The sequence below is a fragment of the Zootoca vivipara genome, chromosome 5, assembly GCF_965207765.1.
Source record: "Zootoca vivipara chromosome 5, rZooViv2.hap1.1, whole genome shotgun sequence".
NCBI lineage: Eukaryota > Metazoa > Chordata > Lepidosauria > Squamata > Lacertidae > Zootoca > Zootoca vivipara.
The window spans coordinates 69,819,367-69,835,777 of NC_142588.1; the positions used below are offsets into that span (position 1 = coordinate 69,819,367).

Below are 16,411 nucleotides of genomic sequence, written 5' to 3' on the forward strand. Positions count from 1 at the left end.
AAGGGAGAGGAGATTGTTAGCGGCTTTGAGAGTCCTTAGGGAAGTGATAAAGCGGGATATCAAATCCAAACTCTTCTTAAGTCCCTTCCTCTCTGGAGGGTTTCCCAAGCAATCAACTTCAACTGTGTGGTGCCCATCTCTCCTCTGCCCTCTTAATGCCTCTTCTTGTTCTGAGAGACCAGAGGGAAGACGAGCTTGTCACAACAGGAGGGGTGGGGTGGACACCTGTGCCTCTTCACCAGCCCGACTCATCTCTGCCTTTTGATCTCCCTCATTACGCTTTCCTGCTTCAGCTTCTGCCTCTGATTTTGGACTTATCTCTGCCACAGCCCTGTTACCTCTTTGGCTTCAGACACCTCTACCTTTCTGTCTTATCTCTCTATGTTGTCTCACCACCATTCCCCTGGCTTTGAGCCTTCTTCCCCTGGGGGGGGGGGGTTCCCCAACTGGTTCCTCCCACCATTCCTCTGTGCCCAACCAGTCCATGACATGTACTAGCAGACAGATGAATTTTAATGTTGCACAACGGAGGAATCCACTGAAACATTTGTGCTCGTTGTGCAACAGATTGTAGGTTTCTGGTAACTCTTGCACACCAGATTTGTGCAATCTCTTACACAGTAAGGTTCTGCTGCTGTATTTTGCCAGTGAAACAAGATTACCACTGAGCATCTCTAATTTAGCACTATATTAGATACAACTGAGATTCCTGCATTGCAGGGGGTTGGACTAGATGGCCCTTGGGTCCCTTCCGACTCCAAGATTCTATGAACTTCTAAAATTAAAAAAATAGTGCTTTCCCTTCTGTGCTGCTATCATTCCATTTCAGAATTATTTTACAAACTAAGTGTCTCTCATGTTTCTGTCATGTAAGTTAGAAAAGACAGTACACTCTAAAATTAAAGGATTCGCTGAGAAGAAAGAGGCCTTAGAAATGTGGATCGTTGATTGAAGGAACACACAGCAGCTGTTCAGAAAGCCCACTGGCAATTAATAAAAGAACATGGACATATTATATAAAGCACCATTTCTCAATGTGTCCTCAAGGTCACCTCGATTCCAAAGCATTAGGGAAGAAAGGAAGTATTATGAGAAAGGCTGCAGTGCACAGTAATTAAAACCTCAAAAAAGTCTGAACACAGGAAGTAATGTTATGCAGCTTGCAAAATAAACAAATCTTCAATGGAAAAACAGCAGGACAACAGAAAACTGTTTTTCTTACCTATGAGGCCCATTTTCCTGGCTGTTACTGAGCACAGCTATACGATAAGAACTCACTTTCATTAGGATATGGGCAGCATCAAGATTTCCAAATCCTCTTCTTCAAACCACATGGGCATTGACTGGCCCTAATACTTTCAGCTGCAGGTAGTTCTTGACGGTCTAACCCAGGCGTCCCCAAACTGCGGCCCTCCAGATGTTTTGGCCTACAAATCCCATGATCCCTAGCTAACAGGACCGTGGTCGGGGAAGATGGGAATTGTAGTCCAAAACATCTGGAGGGCTGAAGTTTGGGGATGTCTGGTAACCCATGGGTAGGCAAACTAAGGCCCGGGGGCCGGATCCGGCCCAATCGCCTTCTAAATTCGGCCCACGGACGGTCCGGGAATCAGCGTGTTTTTACATGCGTAGAATGTGTGCTTTTATTTAAAATGCATCTCTGGGTTATTTGTGGGGCATAGGAATTCGTTCCCTCCCCCCCCTCCAAAATATAGTCCAGCCCCCCACAAGGTCTGAGGGACAGTGTTGCTGACCCCTGGTCTAATCTGTGGGCCATGGGCTGCATATGCTCTAGATTTATTTCCAAAATATTAAAAATAAAGCAAAACATTTTGCTCCATGTTGGGCAAAAGATTCATGCATTGCAGGAAGTTGGACTTAGATCAGTGTTTCTCAACCAGTGTGCCTCCAGATGTTTTGGGACTACAACTCCCATCATTCCTGACCACTGGTCTTGCTAGCTAGGGATGATGGGAGTTGTAGTCCCAAAACATCTGGAGGCACACTGGTTGAGAAACACTGACTTAGATGACCCTTGTGGTCCCTTCCAATTCTATGAATATATGATTGTTAAAAATGATGACTGCTGCAATTCTGTGATGACAAGAGGTTTATGTGACCCCCTCCAAATGTGTCCTCAAAAACAAATGTGTCATCTTTAAGGTGCTGCTGGAAGGAATTTTTTTAAAAGGATGGTAACACCCACTTTAAACAATTCATCCATACTCATGTTGACATGAGTCCCCTTCATGGATCAATGCCTTGTCGTGGCGAAGGGGCTTGAATAACTCAGAGAAGCTATGAGCTATGCCATGCAGGGCCACCCAAGATGGACAGGTCATAGTGGAGAGTTTTGACTAAACGTGATCCACCTGGAGAAGGAACTGGCAAGCCACTCCAGTATCCCTGCCAAGAAAACTCCATGGACAAAGACAACAGGCATATAAAAGTTATGACGCTGGAAGATGAGCCCCTCAGGTCGGAAGGCGTCCAACATGCTACTGAGGAAGAGCGGAGGACAAGTACAAGTAGATTCAGAGCTGATGAAGCGGCTGGGCCAAAGCCGAAAGGACACTCAGTTGCGGATATGCCTGGAAGCGAAAGGAAAGTCCGATGCTGTAAAGAAAAATATTGCATAGGAACCTGGAATGTAAGAACCATGAGTGGAGGTAAGCTGGATGTGGTCAAAAATGAGATGACAAGAATAAATATCGACATCCTGGGCATCAGTGAACTAAAATGGAAGGGAATGGGCGAATTCAGTTCGGGTGACTATCATATCTACTACTGTGGGCAAGAATCCTGTAGCAGAAATGGAGTGGCCCTCATAGTCAACAAAAGAGTGGCAAAAGCTGTAATGGGATGCAATCTCAAAAATGACAGAATGATCTCGATACGAATCCAAGGCAGACCTTTTAACATCACAGTAATCCAAGTTTATGCACCAACTACCGGTGCTGAAGAAAGTGAAATTGACCAATTCTATGAAGACCTACAACAACTTCTAGAAATGACACCAAAGAAGGATGTTCTTCTCATTACAAGGGATTGGAATGCTAAAGTAGGGAATCAAGAGATAAAAGGAACAACTGGCAAGTTTGGCCTTGGAGTTCAAAATGAAGCAGGGCAAAGGCTAATAGAGTTCTGTCAAGAGAACAAGCTGGTCATCACAAACACTCTCTTCCAACAACACAAGAGACGACTCTACACATGGATATCACCAAATGGGCAGCATCGAAATCAGATTGATTATATTCTCTGCAGCCAAAGATGGAGAAGCTCTATACAGTCAGCAAAAACAAGACCTGGAGCTGACTGTAACTCAGATCATCAGCTTCTTATAGCAAAATTCCAGCTTAAACTGAAGAAAGTAGGAAAAACCACTGGGCCAGTAAGATACAATCTGAATCAAATCCCTTATGAATACAGAGTGGAAGTGAGGAACAGGTTTAAGGATTTAGATTTGGTGGACAGAGTGCCTGAAGAACTATGGATGGAGGCTCGTAACATTATACAGGAGGCAGCAACGAAAACCATCCCAAGGAAAAGGAAATGCAAGAAAGCAAAATGGCTATCCAACGAGGCCTTACAAATAGCGGAGGAGAGGAGGCAAGCAAAATGCAAGGGAGATAGGGAAAGATACAGGAAACTGAATGCAGATTTCCAAAAAACAGCAAGGAGAGACAAGAGGGTCTTCTTAAATGAGCAATGCAAAGAAATAGAGGAAAACAATAGAATGGGGAAAACCAGAGATCTGTTCAAGAAAATTGGAGATATGAAAGGAACATTTCGTACAAAGATTACCATAATCAAGGACAAAAGTGGTAAGGACCTAACAGAAGCAGAAGACATCAAGAAGAGGTGGCAAGAATACACAGAGGAATTATACCAGAAAGATATGGAGGTCTCATACACCCCAGGTAGTGTGGTTGCTGACCTTGAGCCAGACATCTTGGAGAGTGAAGTCAAATGGGCCTTAGAAAGCATTGCTAATAACAAGGCCAGTGGAAGTGATGATATTCCAGCTGAACTATTTAAAATTTTAAAAGATGATGCTGTTAAGGTGCTACACCCAATATGCCAGCAAGTTTGGAAAACTCAGCAATGGCCAGAGGATTGGAGAAGATCAGTCTACATCCCAATTCCAAAGAAGGGCAGTGCCAAAGAATGCTCCAACTACCGCACAATTGCGCTCATTTCACACGCTAGCAAGGTTATGCTTAAAATTCTACAAGGCAGGCTTAGGCAGTATGTGGACCGAGAACTCCCAGAAGTGCAAGCTGGATTTCGAAAGGGCAGAGGAACCAGAGACCAAATAGCAAACATGTGCTGGATTATGGAGAAAGCTAGAGAGTTCCAGAAAAACGTCTACTTCTGCTTCATTGACTATGCAAAAGCCTTTGACTGTGTCGACCACAGCAAACTATGGCAAGTTCTTAAAGAAATGGGAGTGCCTGATCACCTCATCTGTCTCCTGAGAAATCTCTATGTGGGACAAGAAGCTACAGTTAGAACTGGATATGGAACAACTGATTGGTTCAAAATTGGGAAAGGAGTACGACAAGGTTGTATATTGTCTCCCTGCTTATTTAACTTATATGCAGAATTCATCATGCGAAAGGCTGGACTAGATGAATCCCAAGCCGGAATTAAGATTGCCGGAAGAAATATCAACAACCTCAGATATGCAGATGACACAACCTTGATGGCAGAAAGCGAGGAGGAATTAAAGAACCTTTTAATGAGGGTGAAAGAGGAGAGCGCAAAATATGGTCTGAAGCTCAACATCAAAAAACCAAGATCATGGCCACTGGTCCCATCACCTCCTGGCAAATAGAAGGGGAAGAAATGGAGGAAGTGAGAGATTTTACTTTCTTGGGCTCCTTGATCACTGCAGATGGTGACAGCAGTCACGAAATTAAAAGACGCCTGCTTCTTGGGAGAAAAGCAATGACAAACCTAGACAGCATCTTAAAAAGCAGAGACATCACCTTGCCGACAAAGGTCCGTATAGTTAAAGCTATGGTTTTCCCAGTAGTGATGTATGGAAGTGAGAGCTGGACCATAAAGAAGGCTGATCGCCGAAGAATTGATGCTTTTGAATTATGGTGCTGGAGGAGACTCTTGAGAGTCCCATGGACTGCAAGAAGATCAAACCTATCCATTCTTAAGGAAATCAGCCCTGAGTGCTCCCTGGAAGGACAGATTGTGAAGCTGAGGCTCCAATACTTTGGCCACCTCATGAGAAGAGAAGAATCCTTGGAAAAGACCCTGATGTTGGGAAAGATTGAGGGCACTAGGAGAAGGGGACGACAGAGGACAAGATGGTTGGACAGTGTTCTCGAAGCTACGAACATGAGTTTGACCAAACTGCGGGAGGCAGTGCAAGACAGGAGTGCCTGGCGTGCTATGGTCCATGGGGTCACGAAGAGTCGGACACGACTAAACGACTAAACAACAACATGTTGACATATGGACCCCAGGTGGTTGACCATGGATCAGGGCAGCCCTTGGCTGGAAAAAGGTTTGCCACCCCTGGAGTAATCAAAAGTGGGTAGCCTAGGAGATTTTTATGGATTTGTCCACTTTGATGTTTGAAAGGTGGTACCATGTAAACTACTTATGCTGCCGAAGACAAAAACAATGTGTCTAGATGCAAAACCAGGATGAGAATTCTTCCCTCTGCATGAACAAAGGGTTGCCTTTCCTTTGATAGCTTTTAATATTATCTTAAAATGCCCTAATTCTCAAAACAGGACCACACATTTAGGAACACCAACTCAACGATCTGGGATTCTTTTGGGGAAAGACCCAAGGAAGGAGAGGTCACAAATGACTAAAACAGTAGCTTAGATAAGACTATTTTCATGGTTAATGCTAAGGGGCACACAGACAAGGATTATGTATGGAAGCTTGGTTTCAAGTACTTATTCAACACTGTTACATGTGTTTGACAAAAAGGGAAGGAGGAAATACTTATTGCTGCCACAAACTCAAAGGGCAGAAGCAACAGCTATTTGTTCAGTAAAAATGGATGAATGATTGCAGATACAAAAGTATATCCATACAGGAATGTTTATTTCAGCATAAGAACCCTACTATCTGATCAGATTAAAAGGTTAGTACAACCCAACTCTGGTTTTCGAAAGTTGGAAATGAGCTGTGTCTGGAAAACCTACAAACATGGCATCATGGAAGTTAATTTCCACCCCAGCCAAGATGTATTAATGAAGTTATGTCACATGAAGTAGGGATGATCTTCAGCTGTAGAAGTAGCATGAATCATGCAGCTGTATTATACAGAGATATACTGGACACAGTTCAGCTTTTGTAGAGAGCCAGTTCTTTAAAAAAGTAACAAACCTCGGTTCCTACCACTGCAGTTTCACAGATATGCTTTAAAGCAGGGGTCCCCAAACTAAGCAAACTAAGGCCTGGGGGCCGGGTGCAGCCCAATCACCTTCTAAATCCAGCCCTCTTACAGTCCAGGAATCAGCATGTTTTTACATGAGTAGAATGTGTCCTTTTATTTAAAATGCATCTCTGGGTTATTTGTGAGGCCTGCCTGGTGTTTTTACATGAGTAGAATGTGTGCTTTTATTTAAAATGTATCTCTGGGTTATTTGTGGGGTATAGGAATTTGTTAATTTTTTTCCCAAAATATAGTCTGCCCCCCCCCACAAGGTCTGAGGGACAGTGGACCGGCCTCCTGCTGAAAGTTTGCTGACCCCTGCTTTAAAGTGTACTGTCAAAGTCTGAAACTTTGCGGGGATTCGAACCGCCGATCTTCTGATCGGCAAGCCCTAGACTCGTGGTATAGACCACAGTGCCACCCATGTTCCGGGGTAGGCTAAAATTATTTAAAGTTCAGAATTAAAAAGTTAGATTGTTGCAGGAATAGGGCTGCTCCTGAAAGCATACACCCCAAGTGTCAAGAGGCCAGGGTGAAGAGATTTGTCTTCAGCAGACCCAGAAACCTGTACAGTGAAGTTGAATCTGGCAACTTCAGGGAGGGAATTCCATAAGTTGGAGGCTGCACAGATAAAGCCCTCTTCCAGGTTGCTGCCCCCAAAATCCTGATAACAGTAGAACTACCAAGCCCTTCCCTTCCATTATTATTATTGAATTTCTATACCATCCTTCATCCAGTGATCACAGGGCAGTTTACAATATAACACGAGATGCAGTGATAGGCACTACCAAACTCCATTCTGGGCACAGATTCAGGACAGATAAAAATAAGTACTTCTCAACATACATGGTCCGTTTCATTGGATGGCTTCCAGTTCTAGTATTATGTAGGAAGACAACTCTTGTCTTCTTTCAGTACTGTGTATAATTTTATGCATTTTTATCCTATCTACCCTTATCTCCCTTTCCCTTCCAAACTAGTCATCTCAAATGTTGCAGGCTATCCGCAAAAGGAGGTACCGTGACCAGAACTGTGCATCAGACTTCTATAAAGGTATGATGGGCAGCTATTACTGGCCATTTTATTTTTGACCTCTCCCAATGTTCCAACATTGTGTTGTCACTTTTATTGAGATACCCATCACAACCCCAAGATCCCTTTCCTGCTCACTAACTGCTAGCTCAGGCCCCATTTGAGTCTAAAAGTTAGGAATCTTGCCACATTGTACATCATTTTACACTTGCTTCCATTAAATTGAATTTGCCATTATACTGCCTATTTGCCTAGTTTGGAAATATCCTTTTGGAGCTCTTCATCAGCTATTTTTTGTTTTTACCACTCTAAATAACTTGGTATTATCATCAAACAGTGCTACTCCCTGCTCACCAGATCATTGATGAGCAGGTCACAGACCCAATACAGAACACTGGGGGACACAACTTCTTAGGTTATTCCATTTTGAGAACTGCCCATTCACTGCTTCCTCTTCTTTAACCAGAATTGTGTGTTGCAACATGTTAGTGCATCAACTGCAGTGTCACGCGAATGCTACCCACATTCCTCTTGGGGTTGGAAAGGGGCTTGTTTAACCTCTGGTTCTCTAGTAAAACTGTGTCACAAAATGATGCCTGTCTAAAGAGTGTGTCACCAACATGAAGAGTTTGGAAAGCTCTGCTTTCACCAGTTACCAATTCATAAATCTGCTTGATTTGCATACCGGTGGTAGTTATTGCTAAATTCATTTTGGTTAGGCAGAATTTCAGTTATTTCTTTAGATTACACACAGCTTTGCACACAAAGAGAACGCTGAAGTAGGAGTCAAGGAATCCATCTTCACTGAACTTCAGTAGTTGCTTTCGAGCACTACAGTTCCTCAATTAATCTAGTTTGAAAAGAGTATTTTATTCCTGGTAACAGTGATAACCTACAGAAAACTGGCAATATAGCAACCCATAAAAGACTGTTTCTGTAGCATTACTGATCTCTTCAAAGCGGTTATTGTCAATCCTTTTATTAACTGCAGAGATATGTCATTCAGGACACCAATCAGTGCCCCACATTATGCTCTGGGAAACCAGAGTTTGCAAGCATTTTCTACAAACATCCAGAATGCCAGAGTTAGGCTTCGTCATGAGCCATTCTGTTAGATACATGTGTTTGTTGCATCTAATACAATCTTTAGCTACCACCAGCCCCATATCTAAGTGTACAGACATGTTTTTCTCAAATGGCAGCCCCCCAAGCGACATGGACTTTCAGGCACTGGATCGCTAGTATAAACTATTTAAATTTAAGAACTACAAGTCAATGAAAGCCAGGTTCTGTAGGGAGACAACATGGGTAAAAAAATATCAATACAGATGATATTTTAATACAAAATATTTTTACATAAGTCAGTCTTTTTAAAATATAGAACCTTAAAAAAAAGAACAAGTTGCTATCAACACACTATAAACACGAGTCTTTTGTGCCAAGTTTTGATAGCGTTATCAGAACAGTTTTTAAATACCAGTCCATACTTTTTAACACTGCCTTTCGGTTTCTACGAAATGCTAGCCATGTTCTGCATGACCAATTTTTATGTCCACTGTGACGCACTTCCATTCAGTTCTAATCTGACAGACTGCTCAGAGTCTTTGCACAAGGATTTCACATTCAGCTTCCCATCACAGTTCAGTGGTGCACAGTATGGCCAGTCCCATTTAATTCTGTGAACATTAACTTAAAAGAGAATGACAGTTACATGTACTGAAGTACATTGTGTGGTTACAGGTTCTTCGTCTGAAAAGGAAACTTGCTGATGTTTCATAGATATTCTACCCTGATCATCCAACCAAATTAACAGCACTCAAGTGTTTTATTTTGATTTCTCAAAGTTGAATAAAGTAATCTCTGTCAGATTTTCATTTAAGAGATGAACTATACAGGATGTACATCTCGGGAATGTTTTGGAATAGTCTTGTTTTTGAACTCATATAAAAATAAAAGAATACCAGATCTTGCAAACTCTTGTTTTAATGGTAAATCATCCATGACAAGGTGGCTAGCTAGCCAAGGAGAATTAAGATGATTTACTTGCATTGGAATAATTTACACAATTGAACTTATGCATACAGTACAGAACTATGAACAAAAAGGTGAAGCAAACTTTATTTATATTCAGGTAAAAACATTAACCTGATGAAGTAAATTATTGCAGATTTGAGAAATCAGCACAGAAAACAATCGGAAAGAGCATTGCTTACATGTGTTTTATCTGTGTCAAAAGAAATGCTGAACTGTTTTGATCCACACCAGTGCTGGGGGGGGGGAGATGCTAGGAGAGGACTTAGGGTACGGAGGAGGACGTACAGGGGGGGGGCTTAAATCAAGGGGAAAGGATTGAACAGGGAAGGAAAATACTAATTCGACTTTATAAAAAACTTTACATCAATTCAAAATGCTCTGGCCACACCATAAATATTGGCCAGACCAATCGGTTGTTGAGTTTTTCAACTACGCAAGAAAAATCAATTTCATCCTAGCCCACCAGTAGGAGGCTGTTGCCTAAATCACTGTGTGAATGGTTCTAGAGTATTTTCTGGTAAAGATTGTAGCCAATATATCCTACTACTACATTAAACTAAGCTATAAGAAAGATTCTACCTACTTACAAAGGCGGAATTATTGACAATATATTTAATAAAATTAAATTATTTCTTAATTTGAGAAAACATGGACCAGTAAAAGCCCATGTCCAAAATGTAACAATTGTTGCGAGTGGAGTACACAGAGAGCCATGTGGATTGCACATCAGACAATACATGAGGGAGGGAAATCAGGGACATGTGATGGTACACAGAACTAGTCTACTTAACTAGATGTGCCAATACATGTTTTTCAATTTCTGTACTTATGTACAAAGTTGTCTTTGGGAGGAAAAAACTGCAGACTTGGCTAGATGGATACACACAGCCCAGTATTAAACTGCACAGCAACATTTATTGTTCCAGCCTGAAAAAACATCCCTTTTTAAATTTCACACAGCAAAGCAAGTTAAACTTCACTCATCGATAAATGATAATTTAAAACAAGAACTTGCTAAAGAAACCTTGTCACAACAACTTTAGGGCCTGATCACTTTTAAGTCCATGGGGCCTTTAATGAGTATCAACCTAGTGTCTTTGTTTATAATCTGCAAGCCGTTTTCTACAAGGAGGCGTTACGTTTCCTCGACTCAGATGATACATTTAGAAAAGAATCATGATTCTCTTTTTGCTGTAACAGGCAGACATTGCATTTTTCATTGTGATCAGGAAAGATGGAATGACTGCTGCCCTTCTCTTGCAGCTATCAAGAGTTTTTCACGCATTATCTCAATACTTGAATAGTCTGGCAACTTGAGATAGTTTACACAAGTCATTACTGAGGGTAAGAAGTCATCTGGATTTTCTGTAGACTCAAATGTCTTGCGTACAATTGTAAGTGGAGGATTCAAACTCCGAAAGCCTAAGAAGAAAAAACAACGAAGTTCACGACAGATTTAATATTAAGAAAGTTTAAGAGCATTAAGCTATTGGTCTCAGAAAAAGACTGCATTCCTCGTGCTGCTTTCTGTATTACTTAGGTGGATTAACTCAGCCATGTGAAAACGGAATCCCTCGCCCCTGCAAAATCACCTGCTCACCCACTCTTCTAGCATTAAAAGGCTTATGGGCTCCAATGTGTGAAAAGGTTCTTATGTAGCCTGCCTCTGTAGCACTGCAATGTCAGTTGTGTATAAGGTACGCTCAGACAATATAAAGAATCCTGACTGTGGTCTTCATAGCTTTTCTTTCACAGAGCAATTATATGGAAGCTGCACACAGATGGCCTCTAACATTAAAGAGGAAGCAGATGTTTTAACAACAGAAAGGGACAGGCAGCAACCATGGTGGAGATCCAACCAAGTTTGCGTGTGCATCATTTCTGCTCCTCTCCCAGCAGCCAATAACTTTAGGCTCTAACGAAGCGAATGCCACAATTAGTCATATATCATACTGGTACAGTCATTCCATATGAAATTCTACCAGTGCGACAAATTGAGTCTTTGCCTAGAGACATAAGCAACTCATCCTAGATAAGAAGAACAAAATGTTAACACTCACCTTCATGTCTATTAGCAAAACACAGGGTTGCTTAGCTTTTATTATAGGTTTCTATGCACTGGGCTAAGTGAGGCTGCAATCCAATGCATACTGAACGGGGAGTTAAGTCCTATTGAACTCAGTAGGCTGTGTACAGGTGGAAATTGACTATCAATGACAATTTTGAAATCAGGGAAGGGAAACCAGTGGCACCGACAAAATGTTTTTGGACTCCAACTACCATCAGCCCTGGCCAGCACAGCCCACAGACAGAATGGTGGGAGTCGGAAGGTCGCAGGTTCCCCATCCCTCTTTAAATCAAAACCGTTGTATTTGTGCACAGTTCAAAAGGATAGACTTCTACTAGCTTATAGCACAACAGAGTTTTTACTTTGGAGCATTCAACATAGTAAATATGGTTTTCAACATATGAATATAGCTATTGCATTTGCACTTGTTTTTAGCCAATATTATAAAAAACACTCACCTCCTACTGGCAGTCTAGGGCTACCAGTCACAAATTGGAGAAATAATCTTTGCTGCTCACTATCAAAACTACTGAGAATTTCAAACAGGAACTTCACAGCACGACTAGAATTAAAAAAAAAAAGGGAAGGGAATAGAGATTGTTAAACAGAACATCCACTGAGGAATCAACAAGTGGCTATCTTAATAGAGCTACAACACAAAAAGCTGTTTGAGACATTCCACACATTAGATCACCGCCAACTAGCAACAAATTTTATTACTTTGCGATTACCTGTCATGTGTATAACCATGATCTGGCCTGCAACATTCCATCAATGTCTTTGCATCCCAAGTATCTGTTTTGCTACCACACAGAAGCTGATCCAGCTATAGAATGCCAGAGTGGAACCGAGGGGTGGGGGAGAGGGAGAGAGAGAGAAGAAAGAACATCAGTTTGTTGTTGAATTTTCACATGATTAATACAATTCCCTGCACACAGGCTAAAAGTACTACCACCTAATCAAACTTCAGAGATGAAGCTTCATGCCGATTCTGATTCTCTAACTCAGAATCCAAATTTTTGAAGGTGTCCTTCCTCTCCCCTCCTTTCAGTTCTTCCAAAACTTAAATTCAACTTTGTTTCAAACACAGTAATCTCAGCCAGATCTCTTTGGATAATTATTGAATTTTGAATATAAAATATTCAGGACCGAACTATGATATATAGAATTAAGTATTTTGTGATAGTTACAGTCCTTTTATGTACTTCTTTTCTACATACATTTGAGTATTTAAGTACACCATGCTAGAAAAGTTAGAAATGATTTGAATTTCATGACTACCACATTAAGTCTGGAAACAGTATACATTCGTACCTTGGTTTTCAAACAGCTTAGTTCTTAAACATTTTGGCTCCTGAACGCCACAAACCCGGAAGTGACTCTTCCGGTTTGCAAACTATTTTTGGAAGTCGAACATCCGATGGGGCTTCAGCGGCTTCTGATTGGCTGCAGGAGCTTCCTGCAGCCAATCAGAAGCAGCACTTTGGTTTCTGAACGTTTTGGAAGTTGAACAGACCTTTGGAACGGATTCCATTCAAATTCACAGGTACGACTGTATTCATGAGGGTGCTGAAAAATTTGTATTAAGAGACTCCTGGACCCTCCTACAAAACTCCAGCTCCTCACATGCACACCTTCAAAAGCAGAACAAGCAGGTCAGATGAACCAAGTTATTGCACCTGGCATAAGGGTACTAACCTCCTCAGGATAAAAGTACTGAAGGTGACTGAGGGGGAAGACCGATTCAAATCCGTCTCTGAAGGAGTCAAATTGTCTGGAAACGCCTTCATTTAGTGCCCAGAAGATAACCAGCTGCAAAAACACACAGAGAGAAACACACAACTGTAAAACTACAGCAATTTTAAATAATGTATTAGTATTAAGTAAGGTGATGACCTGGGGAGAGGAAACAAAAGTATAGCCATGTACCTAAATTGTAGCATGGAAAAAGAAAGAGAACTGTCCTTCAAATCAACAAAACCCTTTATTTTACAGTTACTGAAAATAGTAAAGTAAGAGGCCAGCAATGTTTTCAGGACTGGCTAGTCACTGAGAGAGCAAAGCTGGTCTAGTGAAAAGCAATAACAATAATTCTAATTGTGGCTAAGTTGGTACATTCATCTTACTGGGTGTCATATTAAAATTAAGCTTGTACTAGAGAGCTAGGTAGACAGCACTTCAACTATAGGTAGCTCTCTCAAAGAATGTATTAACTCATTGTACTAGCACACATATCTACACAGTTACTAGTTAGGGGGAAAAAACTGCTAATTATTTGTGTCTGCATTTACACTGTTCAAATAGTCACATCTCTTGGGGAGCCCTGACCTGTTCAGAGCTATGGGACTTTGGTTACCAACTTCAACACAATGTGAATCAATACCTTAGGGCAGGTATCCCCAAACTGCGGCCCTCCAGATGTTTTGGCCTACAACTTCCATGATCCCTAGCTAACAGGACCAGTGGTCAGGGATGATGGGAATTGTAGTCCAAAACATCTGGAGGACCAAAGTTTGGGGATGCCTGCCTTAGGGTAATGCATATAGACCAGTCATTGTTGTTTGCAGTTAATACTCTGGTAAAAAGGTGGGGGGGGAGGAAGACTTCTGGACCCAGCAGACCCTTCCAACATTCTTTTTACTTACTCTGAGATATTCTTCTAAATTGTGGATGGTGACAGGTATATCTTTCCCTCCTTTTTTCAGCTCTATGTTTGGAAAGCCTGGGAGGGTGAAGTCCAACCCTAGATCTTCTACTGAGCAGCCATTCATGGTCAGTGTTTCCAACGCATACTGTAGACTTTCTTTGGTCTAAAGATAAAATGTAAGTGACAACTTAAGAAATTTTAGGCATAGCCTTTTATAGTGTAATATTCATAAAGTGGCTAACATTCACATAACGCCACATGATCATGGAAGCCAGCAGAAGGGCTCCTGCTGGCACAACAGACCCTTCCCCCCATTGCATGCCCCTGCATCTCCCTGAAATCAGCTGGGGGAGGGGTGTCAGAAGAACCCCAGAACAGTGCATGGGGGAAGGAGAGGGGGGAGAATTTCATCAAGAAAGAAAAAAGGTGTGTTCTGATGGAACGATTGGATAAGCACAACACTGAATTAATTGCACTTTTATTAAAATTTGTTTACGTGGTATCAGCAGGCCCAAGTGCTTCAACACATGTAAAGTAAAAATCCAAGAAAATAAGATGTCATTAACATTCAACTTAGCCTTAGCTATGCATAGAGGTCACAAAACTACCAGGAAACTGACCAACAGCATTCACAGAATATAAGTATGGCCAAGTACAATAAAACATGCTGCACCCTTGTGCAAAGGCCATTTGAAACTTAGCACAGTTCTCCAAGACATTAAAGCTTGGGAATTGTGGTTTGTTAAAACCATATTTTTCAAGTAGAGTTTAAACTCTGCTTGTTCTCAACCAGTTCCTGAGGTCACGTGTCAGAGGTAACTATGGCTGGATATTTGAAAGCACTCTTTTCATTACTTGAAAGCACTTCTTTGCTTTTAAATACTCACACAAAAGAAAGGGGTGTGGCATGAATCCAAGATTTGTGAAGGCACGTTTATGTAAAACATTGATTATGTTGGATAAAATGTTAAATGCTAAACCACAATTTGAACTTATGAAAACAAGCTGCAGAGAGCCTCAGGTTTACATGCTCTCTGCTGAAGCCACAAGGAGAAACTTGGAAATGTCATCCAAACCCTGAACACGCTGTGGTTAATCTTAACTATGGTTAGCTGAAACAAGTCAGCTTCAAATGATACCTTATGAAGCTGGTTTGATTCAACTAACTGTAGTTTAGATTAACCATGTTACAATTTTGAATATAGAAGTAAACTATGAAAATACAGTACGGAAACCACTTCTTGCCAGTCTGCAATCTGTTTACCACTTAAGCCATGGCCAAGGCATCCATCAACTGGACTACTATTTGCCACAGTTCTAGCTACCAAGTAAAACAGACCGATGGATAAATTTGGCATCTTCTGTTCTATAATTATACCTACTTGCGATTTATCCTGTTCAAGTCTTTTCTTTTGCCGCACAATTTCTTCAAGATGGTATACTGATCTGGCTACTACAGGATCAATGTTAAACAAGTCATGAGATGTTAGCGACGTCTCCTGTCGCAGCATCCATTTGTAAAAAGGAAGGCCAAGGGGAAGGTCCACCTAGAAGGAAAAAACAGTTTCCCTTTATCTGAAAACAAAACTTAAAGAGACATGTAAACCTCTACGTACCCGCACGCCACCAAAGTAACAACTGAAAAAGGCTAAATTGCACTTTGCCTGCTATTAATCTAGTAAATGCCATTTGTATAAATGCCATGGATGATGTTTAAGTATTAAGTTTCCAATTACTCTGTTACTGCACTACAGGTACTTAACATACTTAAGCTGAAGACTACTTTAATACACAGGAGAGCCATTGCTATATGTAGCTAATCATTTGGGGATCATTAATATGTATTAGCTGTCTAAATTCAGAAGCTGCTACTTCCAACAGTATGTTTTTCACAACTAGAACCTTGAAGCCAGGCTTTTAGAATTGCAATTTCAGCTTGAAGGCTATATTGTATAGCAGAGGCTACTTTAAATTTAAAACCAGTTCCACTCTTACCAATCTAAAATCCATGATTGCTTTTGCCATCAGTTTTCCCAGAAAACGGAACTTCATTTTAACTTTAGCAATATGAGCAGGTTTAGCTGTTCTGCCAAAGGGAAGTGCAAACAGACCTTGAAGATTATGAATATATTTGGTCCCTTCTTGGCTTCCTGTTTAAAGAAAGGAACACAAACAGTAGAATTATACACAAGTCAAAATTTTTAAAATGTTGCTCAAA

General features: G+C 41.2%; 1 protein-coding gene across 12 annotated transcripts in view; it reads right to left on the reverse strand.

Moving 5' to 3' along the window:
• Positions 1–8,763: 8,763 nt before the first annotated feature.
• The window catches only part of TRIP12 (thyroid hormone receptor interactor 12), a 75,850-nt gene continuing 68,202 nt past the window's right edge, over positions 8,764–16,411 (reverse strand). For all 12 annotated transcript variants that reach the window (XM_060274517.2, XM_060274516.2, XM_060274515.2 and 9 more), the window contains 7 exons: positions 16,189–16,343; positions 15,576–15,740; positions 14,192–14,356; positions 13,245–13,358; positions 12,278–12,372; positions 12,005–12,108; positions 8,764–10,900 (listed from right to left, as the gene is read on the reverse strand). In XM_060274517.2, the coding sequence (XP_060130500.1) occupies positions 10,704–10,900; positions 12,005–12,108; positions 12,278–12,372; positions 13,245–13,358; positions 14,192–14,356; positions 15,576–15,740; positions 16,189–16,343 (995 nt within the window). In that variant the 3' untranslated portion in view covers positions 8,764–10,703. The remainder of the gene's footprint in view (positions 10,901–12,004; positions 12,109–12,277; positions 12,373–13,244; positions 13,359–14,191; positions 14,357–15,575; positions 15,741–16,188; positions 16,344–16,411) is intronic.